Source organism: Rhea americana, unplaced genomic scaffold (genome assembly GCF_003343005.1).
Source record: "Rhea americana isolate MKP2758 unplaced genomic scaffold, rheAme1 scaffold_233, whole genome shotgun sequence".
In the NCBI taxonomy this organism is placed as follows: domain Eukaryota; kingdom Metazoa; phylum Chordata; class Aves; order Rheiformes; family Rheidae; genus Rhea; species Rhea americana.
The window spans coordinates 310,442-328,215 of NW_028186350.1; the positions used below are offsets into that span (position 1 = coordinate 310,442).

A 17,774-nucleotide genomic window follows, 5' to 3' on the forward strand; every position below is an offset into this window, starting at 1 on the left:
ATAAGATGTAATTATTATAAGGGCTATGGCTGTCTTCTGCCCTGTGTTCCTGGGAATACTGCCCTGGAATTACATAAGATGTAATTATTACAAAATAAATGATTAATTTATTAAAAAGGAAGTCTAATGGCAGATCTTATGTTTTAGAAATGACAGTGCACCAGACAGAGCCCTATAACCGTTTGTTCTACAATGCTAGGGACAGAACTGTTAAATGTGAACTCAAGATTAAATCCCAGGCAACGGTGTGAAAACATCCTTGTTCTTCACATCCTCACAAGAAAGTATTAAGCACCATAGCCCACACACATGCTGCTGGCTTATCCTTCCTTCCATCAACAGCAGGGCTTTGGCTGTCTTCTGCTCTGTGTTCCTGGATTATACTGCTCTGGAAATCTCAGTGCACAGATGATGGTGCAAGATATGTTCCAGCTGTCAACCTTAAGGGGACCTGAAATGTTTTCAAGGCCCACATCTAGATCTGGCAGTTGGGAAGTGCTCCTGGTTGCACATATCCATAGTAGAACTTTGATTCTTTTTTTAGGGACTTGGGAGTAAAAAGCACCTTGCTTTTAAGGCACAGAAGCCAGACTTTAATGGGTAAAACCTGTACTGTCTTTCAGTTTCTAAGGAAATGGACAATTGAAGCCTGTAATCCCAGGAAAGGTCAAGGGTCTTTGGTCATACTCATCTGGTAATTTCTCTCAAAGGTCATATGCAGTTTTTGCTACAGCATCATGGCTGATTGGGTCAAGATGAGGTCCTTGAGCTTCATTACATAATCTGAGGATCAAACAAGATCAACATTTCCCATATGTCAGTGGAAATGACCTCTAGCATTCTCTACTTCAGTGTCCCACTAGAAGTAAGATTTTTSCCAGCACTGGATTAGCTTGTCTCTGCCTTTGAGTAGTTAACCACTCAAGCTACAGATCCCACATCTCTTTGGTGAAAGGCATTTCCTCATGTCCAGCAAGAACATGCAAAGGTGAAATATTGTTGTCCCTTGTCGTATCAGCTGCCACCAAAGAGAAGTGTTTGGCTGAATCACCTTTTGTCCTCTGAGAAGTCATAGGCTGCTGTCAGATCCCTCTCCACCTCCCCATGGCCAGACCCAATAAGCTCAGCTCCCTCTGCTTCTTGTTGTAGAGACATCGCTGGTTGGCAGCCTCCATGGGGCCTCGCCAGTGTCTCCACATTCCTCTTACATTGCAGAGACCATACTGGACCCTCTATCCAGGTCCAGTTCACTATCTACTCTCACACTGCATAAAGGGGGTGATAGCTAATTAAAAACAGCTGGTCATGCTCCTACTTTCGTAGCCCAGAATCTGGATTCTCCTTTTTTCAAAGAGAGCACATTGTTGGCTCACATTCAGTTTGCCATCCACTCTCACTCCCAAGTCCTTTTCAGTAAGGCTGCTATTCCACAGTTYGTAATCAGTGCACTATCATTCCCTGCCCTCATTCAGAGCTTCCTGCCACTGGCACATACTTTAGCTGGTTGTTCAGCCCCGCCGTAGAAATATGTTGTACATCCAAGAGTTTCGATGCAACTCATGCAGTTCTTTTTTGTAGCATTCTTATTTTCCTTGCAAACAGTCTATATCGCAAGCTCACCACATGCACACAGACTATTTTCCATTCCACTGTAGTGTTCTTCTTTAGCAGATTTATCTTCCCATCACATTATGTTTAATACTCATATCTTTTATAAAATCACTGATGAAGACTCACTCCCAATTCTTGATCTTTATCTTTTCGCCTCGGCTCTTGGACTATTGTAATACTCTTCTCCTAGGAATACCTTCTTATTTGCTTTTACTGGGTAGCAATTTTACCAAAGGAAATGCACTATTAACAGAAACTCTACTGAACTTTTAGACAAATTAAACTGGCAGTGAGAAAACAGCCAATCTTTCAGTAAAATACACCATTTTCAAGCAAATATAACATATAGATCATAAAAAATATTTACGAGGTTTGAAAAATCTCATTTTCATGAATAAACAGGTAACTTCTAGCAAGAAAACTTTGCCTAGCCCACTGGCAAATGTACAGCTGTGCAATTCAGCAGGTCTTCTAGGAGATAACACTTTCAATGGAACTCCATTCAGGATCTTTGGGGGCCTTGAGCAAATACCAAGTCTGGCAATGCTCTGAGCCCTAGGAACAGAAAGGACTTCAGCTTAGCCACATCTATGTCCTAAGCAACTAATTCCCCCAAAGGATACACAGCTCTAAATTACTGCCTGGCTATCACAGTGCATGAAGAGAAAGCATGCTGGAGAGGAACATCAAGACATTCCTTCTCGTAAAATATAAGCTAGTTCCTAGAATGCTTATGGAAAACCTTTTGGCACTAGAATTAGCCCATCGGCACTTTCTGGAAGCTATCTGTCACATCCTCAAGTAATTCTTGCTGGGTAGCACAGCTAAGTGGGCTGCATTCAATTATGCTGGAAGCTGACCATCAGCAGAGTTGATCAGACTCAGTTCTAAAGCATTCCTGGTTGAGTGGCACTGAGAATGAGTCATCGAATAGCAGTGATGACTTATCATGTATCTCACACTTTGTGCTCTCACAGTCTTGTTCAGCATCATGATCCACTTTTTGCATTAAATACTCTGGGAGTTTCCCATGATACTCAAGGCCTGGCAGGTCAAGGTCTGTGGATGAGTTCTAGCAACCACATTCCATGTATACTCCTAATCACAGTGTGCTATCTTCCCTAGCTCAAATATCATACTTGATAAAATGCCACAAAGCCTCAAAACTCCAAGAAAGGATAGGGATATAGGTTTACTGAGGCATATGATTAGTTGAAAGATGACCGTTAAACAGTTATAGCATCTATAGTACAGCCATAGCCATACAACAAAATAAGTGAGCAGTCAGTTCCCACAGAAAGTTAGAGGATTCCAGCAGGTAAAAAACTACATGCTCTGAGTCTAGTATATCTCTTGATCTTTGGATAACACTATGTATGCCTATGTTACTCAAATCTCTGGCCTTGTCAGGCAGATACAAAACAATTGAGACATACTGGGGTAGAGGTCTTTTGGCAAGACATTGGTTCTTCAAGTACATGCGTTCCACTGCCTGTTATATAGCTGATTATCCTTGTGGATTATTGGTTGAGTTTTCACAATTAACAATGCCTTGTCTCTCACCTCAACAGCCCTTTTAACTCCCAGCAATTCCTTGTTTGACTACTTTGCCTTTTTTCTCAGACAGGTGAAGCATGGCCTTTTACAGACTTCTTTATCTCTGCCAGCTTTAGCTTTGGAATCTAAACATCCTTGAAAAGAAGAGGTCAATAGGTATTGGAACCTCCATCCAGCAGGCCATCATATCGTAAAGTCAGAAGCAGCAGCTGGATGTGACTTTAATAGACCTGTTCATACAGAATCACAGAGTAGTGTAGTTGGAAGGAACCTTTAGAGATCATCTAGTTCAACCCCCTCTCCTCAAGCAGGATCACCTACACAGGACTGCGTCTGATGACAGCTTTCAATATCTCCATGGAAGGAGACTCCACAACTTCTCTGGGCAACCTGTTCCAGTGCTCTGTCACTCTCACAGGAAAAAAGTTTTTCTCTACATAGTCAGACAGGATGGAACAGAGTGTGTTTCAGTTTGTGCCCATTGCCTCTTGTCCTGTCACTGGGCACCACTGAGAAGAACCTGGCTCCGTCTTCTTTACACTCACCCTTCAGATATTTATAGACATTGATAAGATCCCCCCCCCAGTCTTCTCTTCCTCAGGCTAAATAGGACCAGCTCTTGCAGCCGTTCCTCATAGGGCAGATGCTCCAGCCCTCTGATCATCTTTGTAGCCCTACACTGGAATCTCTCCAGCAGTGCCATGTCTCTCTTGTACTGGGGAGCCCAGAACTGGACACAAAACTCCAAGTGTAGCCAGGGCTGAGTAGAGCCTCCCTCAATCTGCTGGCAACATTCTTCCTAATGCACCCCAGGAGACCATTGGCCTTCTTGGCTACAGGGGCACATTGCTAGCTCATGGTCAACTTGCTGTCCACCAGCTCTCCCAGGTCCTTCTCCACAGAGCTGCTTTCCAGCAGGTCAGCCTCTAGGCTGTACAGGTACATAGGATTATTTCTCCCTAGGTGCAGGACCCTGCATTTGCCTTTGTTGATCTTCATGAGGTTCTTCTGCACCTTGCTGTGCAGCCTGTCAAGATCTCTCTGAACGGCAGCACAACTTTCTGGTGTATTACTCCTCTCAGTTTTGTATCATCAATTCAATCATATGTAAGTATAGACTTTAAGAGAATTAATCACTTCCAAAAACTCAAGAAAAGTGATTATTCTCCTTGGCATTTGTATCTAAACTACTTGATCTAATCTTGGGCCATCCCAGTAGGACAGAAGTCATGACTGGCTGAAGAGAACCCGACAAAGGGTCAATAAGACAGTCAGAGGGCTGGAGCCTAGGTTGTACAAGGCTGAGAGAGCTAGGCCTGTTTAGGCTGGAGAAGGTGAAGTGTAGGAAGGATCTGCAACTTTCACTATCAGAAGGGTGTGTTACTAAGACAAAGAAACCAGATTCTGCTCAGTGAAAGCACTAGAGGCATGAGGACAATTTGCAGGAAGGGAAATACTGCCTGGCACTAAGGGAACAGTCCTTCCCCACATGAGTGCTGGGTGATTTCCATCCTCAGAGATTGCCCACACTCACCTGGACATGGCCCTGAGCAACCTGYTATGGCTGCAAAGTTGGCCTTGCTGCGAGTAGCAGCTGGTCTGGAGACCTCCAGAGTGCTGTCAAGCCTGAGCTTGGCTGTGATTTTGTGATTCTGGTTAAGTATTCTCTACCTCAAGTCTTTCTCTAGGCATCACAGCATCTGTCAGTCCAATAATTAGGTATTACATCTATTACTTTATCTGTGTCTTTTATACTCAGTTTTTATTATTTAAAAAATTTATTTCTGGACCCATACCTATACTACAGAACTATCCTAGGCACTTTTAAATACTTGTTTTTAACCAAGAAAACCCACCACATCATTAGAAACCTATCAAGTCTCTGCATATATTCTGTTGATTGAATGATCTGCTTTTTAACACACAAGCATCCGAACCTTTCTTGAAATAAACTATTTGGGAATCAATCATAAAGCCAGGTTACCACTGGAGAGGCATGACGAAGTGTAGATGTATGGCACTACCTCACCTGTTACCTACTTTATGTACCTTTGAAGAAGGCCAGCCTGGCATTTGGCAGTTCTCACAGGTTTCCTCCTCTTCTGTGCAGCAGGACTGGTGGAGTCTGCAATCTGCTGGCCCCACCTTGTGGAGGACTTCCATCTGAAATGAGCTATATTAACGGCAGAATTATACTCCTGGCAGCTGCATGATGAACTGGCTTCCAGAGAGTCACATTCTGAACCTACAGGTCACCAGCCAGACAAGTTTCCTCACACAGACTGAAGACATAGTCACGGCTTGCTTTTGGGAAACTCTGAAAGGAAGAAGCTGAACCTGACAGGGGCCCTCAGTGCTGTTTATTTGCACGTCACTCTTGAAGAGCTCTCCTCCCACTCGGGAAACCTTTCAAGCAAACCTGACAGCTGGAGACAGCGTGTGTGGGTGTGCGGAGGGCGGGTGCGGGTCGAGGGGGAGGTGTCCCGAGGCGGGCAGGCCCGCCGGGGTGCCCGCCCCCGGGTGTGGCGGTCGGGCCATGGCGCGGGTGCTGGTGGTGGGCGCGGGGCTGACGGGCAGTGCCTGCGCGGCGCTGCTGCGGGCTGCGGCGCCGGGCCGCCTCGAGGTGTGGGACAAGGCCCGCGGCGCAGGTGGGGCCGCGTCGGGCACCGGAGGGACCGGGGGGGGCGGGAGGGGGGAGCGCGCGGGTGAGCGGGCGGGCGCCGGCTGCTTGGCGGCGCCTCCCGTCACGTCACGTTACGTCACGGGGCGCCGTCTGACTGGCTGTCGCGCAGGGGGCCGCATGAGCACGAGCCGGAGCGCGCCGGACGGCGCCTGCACTGCCGACCTGGGCGCGCAGTACCTCACACTGGAGACGGGGCGCGCGGGCCCGCGCCGCAGGTGAGCGCGCGCGGGTGGCGGGTGGCCGGGGCGCCGCGCCGCTGCGGGGGCGTCCCTGAGGCGCGGCTGCGCCGTCGCCGAGGCCAGTCACCCCCGGCGTATCGCAGTAGTGCCGTCCCGAAAGATTCCACACCGTGCTCTTGAGTAAAACAAAACCACCCTTCGGGTCTCAGGAGTTAGCAGCTTGTCCGTCTGGCGCGAGTGCATGTCTGGGGAAACCTGGAGGGTGTTTGCCTGCAGGCGCCCAGAGGTTCATTGCCACGGTGACGCTTGGCCTGTGAGTGCGTGCACCCTGCTTTTGTCACTCGCTTTATCCTGTTCTCCCAGATGTGTGTCTGGCTGTGGAGAACTCCGCTTATTTAACCTAGTGTGGTCTGGGMGGGATGCCTGCAGCAGTGCAGAATCCGCAGCCTGGGTGAAGTGCTGCGGAAAGTCTTGTTGTCCTACTGGGGCTGACTGCCACAGATTGATTATGGGGTGAGTTTTGCCCCGAGCTGTCCCTCAAGTTTGCTTTTGTTCACTGTTCATGCTCTTGGTTTTGAGATTCCTTTGTGTTTGCGCATCAAGCTTCTGGCTGAACATAATCTTTTTTCTGTCCCTGACCTTGGCAGCCGGGAACACAGTTGAGAAAGTCAAGGACAAAGCAGGTGACAGTAGGCAAGATCATTTTTGGTCAGACAGGTTCAGTTGTGAAATGATCTTCCCAAAAATATCTGGCTGTCGATTTGATTCGTTTCGTGCATATTAGAGAACATCCTCTTTGACAAATCCATCCACTGTAAGAAATGCAGAGGGATGCAGCCAAATGCCCATCTTTTTGAATCAATGAAGATGTTTCTTTTCAAGAACCAATGTAACTTGAAGACACTTAAACATTGTGTTAAAGGCTGTAGATGACAGAGGAAAGCTAGGTATGAAAGAAAAAGCAAGAATTCTTTTAATTTAGTTTCTTGCTTTGTGGGAMTATGAAATCTCTACCTTTAGAAGAGCTGTCCCTTCACTGCAGAGGTGGAGGAAAATCATGTTTGTTCTGATCAGAGGCTTGTTTGAACTTGTTCATTGCATGGGACTATATACAGTAGACTTAAGAAGGGGATGGTAAGTTGTAGATGATGCAGGGTCGTTCGTACTAGTACCAGGTTGCGTGAAAGTTGTGTTGCAGACAGCCGCATCCAGCTCCAGGAACTTTCCTGTACTTCCACAGTAAAGGAGCAGGAAGTGAGTTTGTACAAATACTCGAAACTTTCTTCATGCTCCTTCCACAGTTAACTCTTTCAAATTTCTGGCTGAAGGGAAACTTTTCAGTCAAACTGCTTTCTWACAAATTTGTATTGCAGGAGATGTAGGTAGGTTGATTTCTTATGAAAAGGCAGCCCCCACGAAACAGCAGTTCCTACCTCAAAACTGCAGGTATTTAACCTAAAAATGGTTAGTGTTTTTGCATAGTTTGAGTTGGAACACAGGTTGTATGAGGCAAGTAAAAGCTGTTCTTCGTTACACCAGTTTTAGCTTCAGTTACAAAAAATGATGACAGCTGCTGTGTGTTTTTATGCAGTGTATTTTCTTATTTGTGTTGTTTCCTCCTTTTAAGCTTCTATGAGGAACTTTTGTCTCATGGCATCTTGGAACCACTGACTGCACCCATTAAAGGGATGGTAGTGAAAGAAGGCTGTCACAATTACATGGCACCGCAGGGCATCTCCTCAGTTGTCAAGTATTACTTAAAACAGTCAGGTAATTTTTAGATGCACTTGTATGAAATGCATGTTTGTAATTGTGGTTTTGATGGTATTCTTGAACTGTTCTTCAAATTTAAATTTCCAATTAGGATGTTCAGGTTCTTTGCTTATGTATGCCTTGAAGCAGCATACCTAAACAGGTAACATGTCTGTAAGCTCTGTAAATTTCCAAGTCCTGCAAACACTTCACTGACTTCAGCTGCACTACTGGCATGTAAAAATGTAGGTACAAGTCTAAGGTCTGTAGGATCAAGGACTAAGCTTGTATTTACACTGTTTGCATTAGTGTACGAAAGTCAGATCTAACACAACTAGGACAATCATAATTCAGCAGGAATGGGACTATGCTGTCTTTGCCTAGAGGGTTAAAAAGAAATTTGAGTTGCATAAAACTTCAGTAAAGTGAGTGTTTTGATTTGTCTCATAACTATATAGTTAATTTAACTGCTGTTTAACTGAGTAGCTGGGAACATCACTGATGAGCTACATCCTGTGTTCAGTAGAAATGAATGCTTATAGAGGATTTAAACCTGCCGTGTTGGAAATTTTTTAGAAGTTCTTTAGAGGAGACTAAGAAGAAGACCATATGCTAGTTTAAACTGTGTAATTTCTGTGTTTGTTGTAACATGGTGTTTTTAGTGTTTAATAACTAGTTCAACACTGATTTGAAAAATGATGTTGTTAGCTTTATGGACAGTCAAGCTTTGAACCTTTTTCTTTTGATTAGTTATTTTTTAGACCCTAATACAAAAAATAATATGTGTTCTTCTGATGTGTGAGATATGCTAACATGGACAACTTCTCTAACAACGTTTTTTAACTCTTGGATATCTGCTCTGATCACTCACCCTTTGCCACTCCTGTGCTCATCTGATTTCATTCTGCATTGGTTCAGCTTGCTAAATTTGCAGATAACTAACCTGACGAAGAAGGTAGTTCATAGTCTTCTGCTAGTTTATTGAGCTGAATCATGTCAGCAAGGAGTCAGATGAATACTAGCCCTAGCATAAGGAAGGGATGAGAATTTTTCAGCTGATGAGGATCTGTTCTTTTAATGTCATAGGCTGGCTGTTAAATGAATTCAACTGAATTGTGAAACATTACATTTGTGCAGTCTCCAAATTATTAAGGGAAATACTGTGTGTTTTTTTCTGTCAAATTTACTGTTACGTGTTTAACTTTTCCTTTTTTGAAGCAGGTGCGGATGTCTTCTATGAACATCATGTAACTCAAATCTCTCTTCGAGACGGGAAATGGGAAGTCTTCAGGAAAATGGGATCGCCGGAACAGTTTGATATTGTTATTCTCACAATGCCTGTTCCGCAAATTCTTCAGCTACAAGGTGACATTGTAAACAGTAAGTTCATACCTCAAAACTGCAGGTATTTAACCTAAGCTGGCAATTTAGCATCTAATATGGCAAAAAATCACTCAACAGTCTGAGCTGTCAGTTACTTTCCCTCAGAATAGAAAGAAATTGAAAACAATAGGAGACAGGCATTTTCAAGATTGTATGTGTTGTGCATGAGCAGTAATACCTTGATAGCAAAAATCTCTAAAGAGTTTTTTCTCTATGAGACAGTTTTACATCTGTTCTTTTTTGTGTACCTCAGGAACGGAACTAGTTTTACTGTAACTTGAAAATGACTATGTTAATTTGGTCATTATTAAGTCCATCGAGATCCTCAGCTAGTTGCCAAGTGGTGGTTTTCTTGTTGCTATCCCTTTCTCGAGATCTCTTACTGATTTTCGTTGTTACCCTCAATTTATTTGCAAAAGGAATAACCTGGAGGTAAGACTTGAATGACATCTCTAGTGTGGAAAAAATAACTAGAGCATTTCAGTGAGACTAAAATCATATGAAGCAGAGGGGAGGAAAAGAGCCAGAGCAGAAGTTTTAGGTCTGAAGTTTATAAGATGAAAGCTGCTCAGACCCTCCAGCTTTGCAGCAAGCAGTAGCTTGTTTACTGTTTCTGGTTGCCCCACAGAGATTATATTCCCCAAACACAATTAGATCTCAGTTATCCTTTGGTGATTTGTCTGGGTGAATGCGTTAACAGTGTTGTGGAGTCTTAGAAGGAGCAGTTCTGTGCTGAGAAAAGAAGCTCAAGTTCAGGGCTGGACAAGTTTACTGACTTAGGTACAGCGTCTTGGGTTTTGCGTCCATGGCCAGCTTTTCTCTGAACATTTGCATGTTATGTGAAGCTGATCTCATTCAAGTAAGCTCTACGCAAAGTCAGTCTGTCTGCAGTGTGCTCCTAGCATTGTGGTTGTTGTGAGAACTTGTTAGCTGACATATAGCCATGCTTGTGAGCAGATTTGATGTTTGCCATGAGACTTGATCTAAATTAAGGAAGCCTTGCAGAAGGGAGACTGTGAGGATTTACAAGGCAGCTATCTTGATGCGGGTCTTTAGGAGGTGGACTCTGGGTGCTGATGCTGAGGAGAAGGCAGCAGAACCAGCCAGACCTGGCAGCGCTGACTCTGGCAGAAAGGTATGAGGTATGCTGGACTCTGGATTTATCACCTCTGGTACAGCATTGTACAAGGACATGCTACATCTGGCTAGTAATCTTTCTTTGAATTCATCATGCTGGCAGCAGTGCAAGGGCACCCACATGGCTCTATTTGAAACAGTTTTGATCTGACAGGGCTTATTACCTAGTCGCTGCAGCTCCTGAAGTAGACACTTTAATATATTTGTGTTTTTTTTGCACTCTCTGGGCTAAAGCAGCTCTATCAGTACTCTAAAGATGAAGAGCTGGCTGGAATACTTGGCTTATTGATCTCTACTATATCTTGGATTTTAATGTATTTAAATATATGAGTCTGCTTTGGGTACTGTCTGTCTGTTAAAAGACATGAGAGCAATAGGAGAGGGTGGTTAGAGTAAGTTTCCAGGGCCTATCTGAAAGTGCTTCACAGTAAACAGAAGCTGTATGAGAGAAAAGAAGAGAAGAAAGTAGGAAAAAAAGGAGAGAGCTAGATGGCAACAGGTCTTTGAGCTACAGGACAGCATCTTAGGGTAGCAAAGGGAAAATTTATGTCTGATCATGATAGGGAAGAAGAGTATTTTCATTACAGTCTCTTATTTTAAGCATTATTGTCTAAAGTGACAATTATCCCATAAGAACAGGACTTCTCTGCTATTTATTGTTTTGTATACTCCATCATTTATCCTTTCTTCTACCATAATAAGTAATGGTATCCCCACTGAATTTTCTTGGGTATATGAGTATGCTCTTTTGCTTCATACTGTGAATCATGTGAGCAGGGTAAATGTATAGACATCATTTTTATAATTATATATTTCTCTAATATTTGGGTTTCAGTGGCCACGTGTGCATTATTCTGCAGTATAAAGATACAATAAATCAATGTTAAAAAAATTGACTGGTTGCTAACTGAAGCATGACTTCACAAGCTTCAGAAAGTAAGAGGGGAGTGATGTATATATAATAAAAATAAATTTAAAAAAACTTCGCTAAACATGCCAGAAACCCTTGGAAGCAGAAGACCTCTAATTGTGTGCCAGCTGCACATTTCTGCCTCCTCTTAAACGGGTTATAATGACAAATTGTTTTTCTTGTGACAATTAAACCCTTTCGTGAACAAATGTGGGCAGGTCCCTTTCAGAAGATACGCTAAAACTGAACAGTTTGTTTCACTTGCTCCTAAAGTGCTGGAACTATTGGATGCATTCCTCACCATCTTTTTCTTAATCTTCTTTATAACTGCAGGATTAATTTCTGTCTGAGGGAATCTTCTTCCTCCCATCTCTTTCCTTCTCTCTTTCTTAATTCTGTGGGAAACTAGTTTTGTTTGCCTAATACAAATGTCAAACCATTGCTTATTCTTCATCTCAAGCAACAGGGTTGACTCCTTGTACCATGAAGTTCCCTAGCAGTGGAGCTCTTCTCTTCCATGTTGCTGTTTCTTTAGGCCAAGAGGTGAAAGGAGAGAATGTAAGGGAGATTTTTCAAAGCTTAAATGAAGAGATTTCAGATTCTTTTAGACGTATAAATTACCTGGATACCTCGCTGTATCTCTAATTCTCTGAGCCTTGTATTGGCTGTATATTGAAGAACTGAATTTTGATGACACAGAATGGGCACTTCTTGGATCTGCCTCTTCTGAGATTTAAGATACTGCATCATGATGAGGTTAAGCCTGTTTAAATGTGGATAGCTCCTGAAAGTGATAGCCTTTTCCCCTCTACACTGACAATGTCCTGTTGTTGCCCCTCTGTCAGCACTAGTAAAGTGGGTAGCCACACTGTGATTCAGATCAGTTCCCTGTGCTGACTCAAAACTGACTCTGATAGTGTAAATGAATGTGTTGGTTTTCCCTTGGTTCTGCAAGTTGATCTGACTTGCTGAGTGCCTACCCAGTGGCTGGTATTGCTAGCCCCCAGGTCTGCTAAGGCTGCTTTTTTGCGCTGAAAGCGTGTCAGTTATCTGTATGCTCTGATGTACCAAGGAGATAAAATTTGATGATTTCTACTGGAAAACACATTTGTACATTTCTAATGTACAAATTGGTAATTCCAGCTGCTGTGCTAAAAAGGGAGATCCTTGCTCTTGGTTGCATACTTCCCCCTTGCTGTCACTCAGGATTGGAGAAATCACTTTACTGTGCTGCTGTGCTCACACTACAGCTGAAGTGAACGATGGCATAAAAGGAAGGGGAGGACGTTCTCCTAGGAACAGCATGCTGTGAAGTCAGCTCAAATATCAGGTGTAACTCTGTCCTGAGACTGCAGGCAAGGGGCTTAAAGTGAAGAGAGGATTTAGAAGTGCAGCTACCTTAATTGTTGATCTTGAAGGCCTTTATTATATAGAAGACAAAACACTGAAGCCAAATGAGAGGTGTGGCCTTGTGATAATATTATCTTAATGACTACTGAAATAGTGGTGAGCTGTGTCAACACAAAGAGCATTGGCCCTTTCCCCAACAGTGAGCCCTGCTGTAAGCCCTTCTTTTTGACTGCAAACAGCTTTCACTATACACCCTTCTGTGCCTCAGTATACCATCCCTATTTTGACAACTTCTTAACTAGAAGCAGCCTGTTTAAAGACCTTCCATATCCTTTGCTGCTCTTTTCCTGTGTGAGGTTACTCTCAAATAGGTGTCTTTTCACTTCTTTTTTTTTTTTCACACTGGAGACGACTGAACAAAGGACCTGTGCCAGATCCCATTTTAGCCACTAGGTATAATTGAATCTATCAGTTCAAAGCCAAATGAAATTTTAAATGGATTTTGATGGAGGATTGTTAGTGTTAATGTATAAATAAAGACTGCAAAATAAGTGATGCAGCATAGGAGCAGCTGTGTGGAGTAGATGAGGCTTTGATCAGTTAGTAAGCATCAGAATTAGGCTTTGATATAAATGTGTGAAATGACCTGGGTTGGAGTTGAGTGTTCAAATGACTTATCAGAAGTGATAAACAAATCTCCCCTTTCAAGATTCACCCTTTTGTTGCCTTAGTCTGGAGGTTATTCTGTCATGTGTGTACGTCTCCTGTGCTTGAGAGTATTTAACTGCCTAAATAGCGTATTTTTAAGCAGTGGTCCCATAAATCATCACCATAAGCTGCTAAACATGCTGCATGCTTATTTAATACCAGACTGCCTTGGACACCTATGCCGATGTTTTCAGAAACGTGTCCTGAAAATTAGGCTCCTAAATTTGTAGTTAGGTGCTTCAACAGAAGCATCCTACACATGTGCACGTTGCAAGTTCCTCATCATTGCAAAACCTGGTGTGTGCGACTGCACTAGATTATGTGAGTGGCTAGGACTTGGCCAACAATTTAGGTGTCCTATGGTCTGATACTTGTACATGTTTACCTCTGTCTTTATTTAGAGATATTTAAAGTTAAATGTCCTGAGATCTGATTTATGAATTTGAAACTGTCCAGAATTTTACCTTCAGACTTACTAGTTCTTGGGTTTTTGTTTTGGCTTTGAGAGTGAAGACTAGGAAAAGGTGGGGTCACAGACTACTTGAGGGAGATCTCCTTTCCCCTCCCAAGTTCTTTTTTTCATTTATTTGAATGCTCAGAGAATTAAAATTATGAAATAATGAGGGAGATATATCCTCCCGTACATCCTAAATTTTCTATTTGGTGGCAAATTTTCTGTCTTAACACTTGAAGGTATGCAAACTGAACTGTTTATCAGGTTGATTTATTAGTTTCAGACTTTTTGTGTTTTTAACGTTTTAGATGAGACTTTGCTTGTATTCTTTCGTTCTATTTATTTGTATTCTTTGGAATGAGCCGGTATTTATCGACTTTTACCTGAAAGAGGATAGGGAAGGCAGTGAGTTATCTATAGCCAATCTTTTCAGAAACTGTTATATTCATTTTTTCTGCAACTGTTAAGCCCAAATGGACTTACCAGTTGGATATTCAGCAGTAGTAGACATGAAATAGTAATGCTGATGGAAGTCATAAGGTTCAAAATCTGTTAAACTGGAATTTTTGTTGAATTGGTAGTCTGTGAAATAGGCATTCGTATGGCTCTTTGATACTAGTATCTGATGAAGTTACCCTTTACTGACTTTTCTTTTTGGTTGATGTCTGGTAATAAACTTATGTGTACTGTGTTTACTTGAAGTTACAGTGGAATTACCAAACATTTATCAAAATTTATCAAAAATTTATCAAAAAAATATTTTTGCAATGTATTTATTTTTCCTCACATTCTCTTGTTTATATAACACATAGTATATGAAGAGTTAGTAACCATTTAAGTATTTTAGGTAGTTAAAGTTTAGTACTAGTATTGTGTTGAGGCAGAAGGGGAAAATGTTTAGCTACTTGCAACGTGTTTAGAACAACAATAGATGGCAGCAATCAAATAATCTTTAAGATATCTAAATTTGAAGGACTATATTAAAATTAGTGCATTGGTTTGTATTTGGGCTGTGTATATTTTGGTAGTGATTACTGTGGTTATGCGGAAGGTAGAAAGAAAATGAATAAACATGCATATGAGTTTGGTAACGTAAACTTGTCAAAAAGGGATAAAGTGCCTGAAAAGCAGAGTCTTTGAAAATTAAAGGACTAGATTTTACAAATATTTATCATCTAATGAATATTTCAGACATGATGCTGCTATATTATCTGCCATTGTTAGAATAATCCTAGAAGTATATGCTGGTTTGCATATGATCACTAAGTAATCCTTTTTTCTGTATTTTCAAATGAGATTGGCAAATATACTTATCAGTTCTGGTTTTGTTAAGACAGTAATGTAGCCATTAAAGGTTGCAACAATTTTTAGTATTTTTTATCTGTGTGTTCAGAATGTTTTCATTAAGTTGCTTTACTTGGAACTAAAATTTACGGTTTTGTATAATAATCTGCTAATAAAAATGAATGCCTTGGCTTTTGTTTCAGGCTTGATCTAATTTTTTTTTTCATCTGTGTAAATGTCCCACATGCTTTATAAATAATACAGACGGATTAGAAGATGCAAGTAGAAGAGAAATATATTTCCTTAAGGCAGCTTTAAACTGTGAATAAGGAAAGTGAAACCTGGAGTTTTCACCAGTCCCAAGTTCCTGCTGAGCACTTTCTGTATATGTATTTATTTTTTGATAGAATGATAAATTCTGAATTTTGTAGGTCTGTTTCCAAACAAACTTAATAGGGCTTATCCGGACTTAAAATCTACTCTTATTACCTAAAATATCTAAAATGTCTATTGTAAACATGTACACCAGATTGTTAATGACTTATCAGACCCTAGGAGTTGAGGTCAAGCAGTACAAATATTTGTCCATTCTGGTAATACAAGTAGTTACTAGTTTTGAGTGAGTGTAGCTGTTGATATTAATGTGGTGTTTTAAAAAACATGTCACTTATTTGAAATAGAAGCATCCTACTAGTGACTTAGGTTGTGAAAGTGGTAGGATCAGTGTTGGTAAAGTTATGTGATATGCTGACAGAAGTGTGAGGCAACCGTTGTTTAGATGATCAGTACTCTGGCAGGAATGCAGAACATATCTCTCCTTAGTGCAACCCACTACCCTTGCCCATGAGAGAGCTGTTTACACCATGTAACAGGAGGTAATAGAGCTCTTGTTAGCCCACCTTTTGGTTAGATGTTCTCCATTTGGTTTCTTGACCGTGAAATTCACCTGTCATTCAGTGAATGGCATCTTGTCCCAATCTCCCACTGCCAGCCTCTGCTTACCTTCCACTACAGCTTCTTGAACCCTTCACTGAGTTGTTCCGATTCACCAATCTGCCCTCAAACTTATATTATTTATACATACACACACACACACACAAATATATAGATCTATACATATATATATACACATATATATATATGTAGGTAGGTAGGTTTTGCTAGATCAAGGAGTTAAGTTAGTTCATGGAAGGGTGTGATGAGCACTAGAAAGCAGGCAGAAAAGAAAGAATGAGACTACATGTACCAGAGCAGAGGAGGGACTAAGGAGGAACATCAGTGAAGATCAGAGTAGGCTGTGTATGGCCTGAAGACTGTTTGACTTTTAGGTATTTCTTTATCTAGAGTACTTATTACAGAGTTTTTTCTATAGTTAACAAACATAGTGAAAAGCTATTAAAAATAAATTACCACACCAATTCCAGTGACCTTCCTCATTTGAGAAGTGTAATGATCAAGCCAAATCTGTGTTAGCATAGGAGGTCTGAAAAGGAGAGAACAAAATAGGATAGATGCTAGATACCAGGCTGCTTTGGGATTTTCTCGTCAGTTAACACCGYCTGCTCTTGTCTGGTAAAAATATTAAACTTTGATTTGACAGATATCAGAATAAAACAGAAGAAACCAAGATATGGTGCTGTAAGAGAAAAATATTCTGCCTTTTGTCTATCTGGTGGTGATAGGATTTCAGACTTGGAGGGAGAAGGGCAGCTACTTCCCACTAGTTCCTTCGGCCTGACCAGCATGACAGCTCTTAACAGAAATCCTGCAGGAGGGCTGCACTATCTCAGAACATTTCTTTTCAGTGCCTGCTGACATTATAGAAACATTTCTTCTAGGCGTCTACCTTACTTCCAGAAAGTCAGTTGTACCAGTACAACTGTCTGTGGGACCACACAGGTTAAAAATACCCTCCCCCACTGCCCCCCCCCCCAAAAAAAAAATAAAAAGTAAAGTAGGGGAGTTATTTTTAGCAGGATCAGTTGTATGATCTTCAGTCTCCATGTGGCCCACAGACAGTTGTACTGGCACAGTCTGCAGTTCCAAAAAGGGGAGGAGAGCAGCACACTATCTGTGCAAGCGATTGACCCTCATGAGCAAAGAAGTGCTCATGATTCTATGGTTTGAATTAGCTTAGGTTTCCTGTGTAGTCCCAGATGAGATTCAAAGCACGTGCACCTCAAACTGGCAACAAATTGCACCAATTTAACTAAACTGGTTTTTTAAAAAATTACTTTTGATGTTTAAAGCCTTCGTGTGTTGACATACGTAATTTTGGCTGATCTGGCTATCTCTAATTATGGAAGCCTGGATCTGCTTCTCTTTTCTCCCTACKGCGTATGCTGAAAAGTGAAGGGCTGGTTGGCAGAGTGCTTCTGCACCAGTGGACTTTCAAACAAGTAAGCTTGTGAACTTTTTTTTAATGCTCATTTGGCTTCTTTATGCCATTCCAGCAATATATTTCAAAACCCGAGGATATCAGATCAGCTAAACTTGAGTACATGTGTATATTTGCACATTAGTTTTTTTCTAAATAATAAAGGTGATGGTATTTGAATATGGCTCATACTTGGAACAGAACAAATAAATGCTCTAAAATTTGTTTATCTGAACAATAAACACAGATACCTTTCAGTTTTTTCTAACAGCAGACAGTCTTTGGTACAGTTCAGTAATTATGTTTAGATAGAGAAGTCTTTTCCAAGGCTGCTCTTTGCCATTAGCTTAAAAGAAAACGGGGGAAAAAAAAAAAAAAAGTCCCCTGCC

At 41.6% G+C, this 17,774-nt stretch overlaps 1 protein-coding gene across 4 annotated transcripts in view; it reads left to right on the top strand.

Moving 5' to 3' along the window:
• The first annotated feature begins 5,592 nt into the window (after positions 1 to 5,592).
• RNLS (renalase, FAD dependent amine oxidase) overlaps positions 5,593 to 17,774 on the top strand; it is an 86,043-nt gene continuing 73,861 nt past the window's right edge. For 3 of the 4 annotated variants that reach the window (XR_014895979.1, XM_085306140.1, XM_085306142.1), the window contains exons 1-4: positions 5,685 to 5,816; positions 5,961 to 6,066; positions 7,658 to 7,800; positions 9,004 to 9,162. Coding sequence is in view for 3 of the 4 variants with exons in the window: in XM_085306140.1 (XP_085162266.1) it covers positions 5,705 to 5,816; positions 5,961 to 6,066; positions 7,658 to 7,800; positions 9,004 to 9,162 (520 nt within the window). In the remaining variant the exon portion in view is untranslated. Of the gene's footprint in view, positions 5,606 to 5,684; positions 5,817 to 5,960; positions 6,067 to 7,657; positions 7,801 to 9,003; positions 9,163 to 17,774 lie in introns of those variants that run through there. The other variant, XM_085306141.1, reaches the window with a different exon arrangement.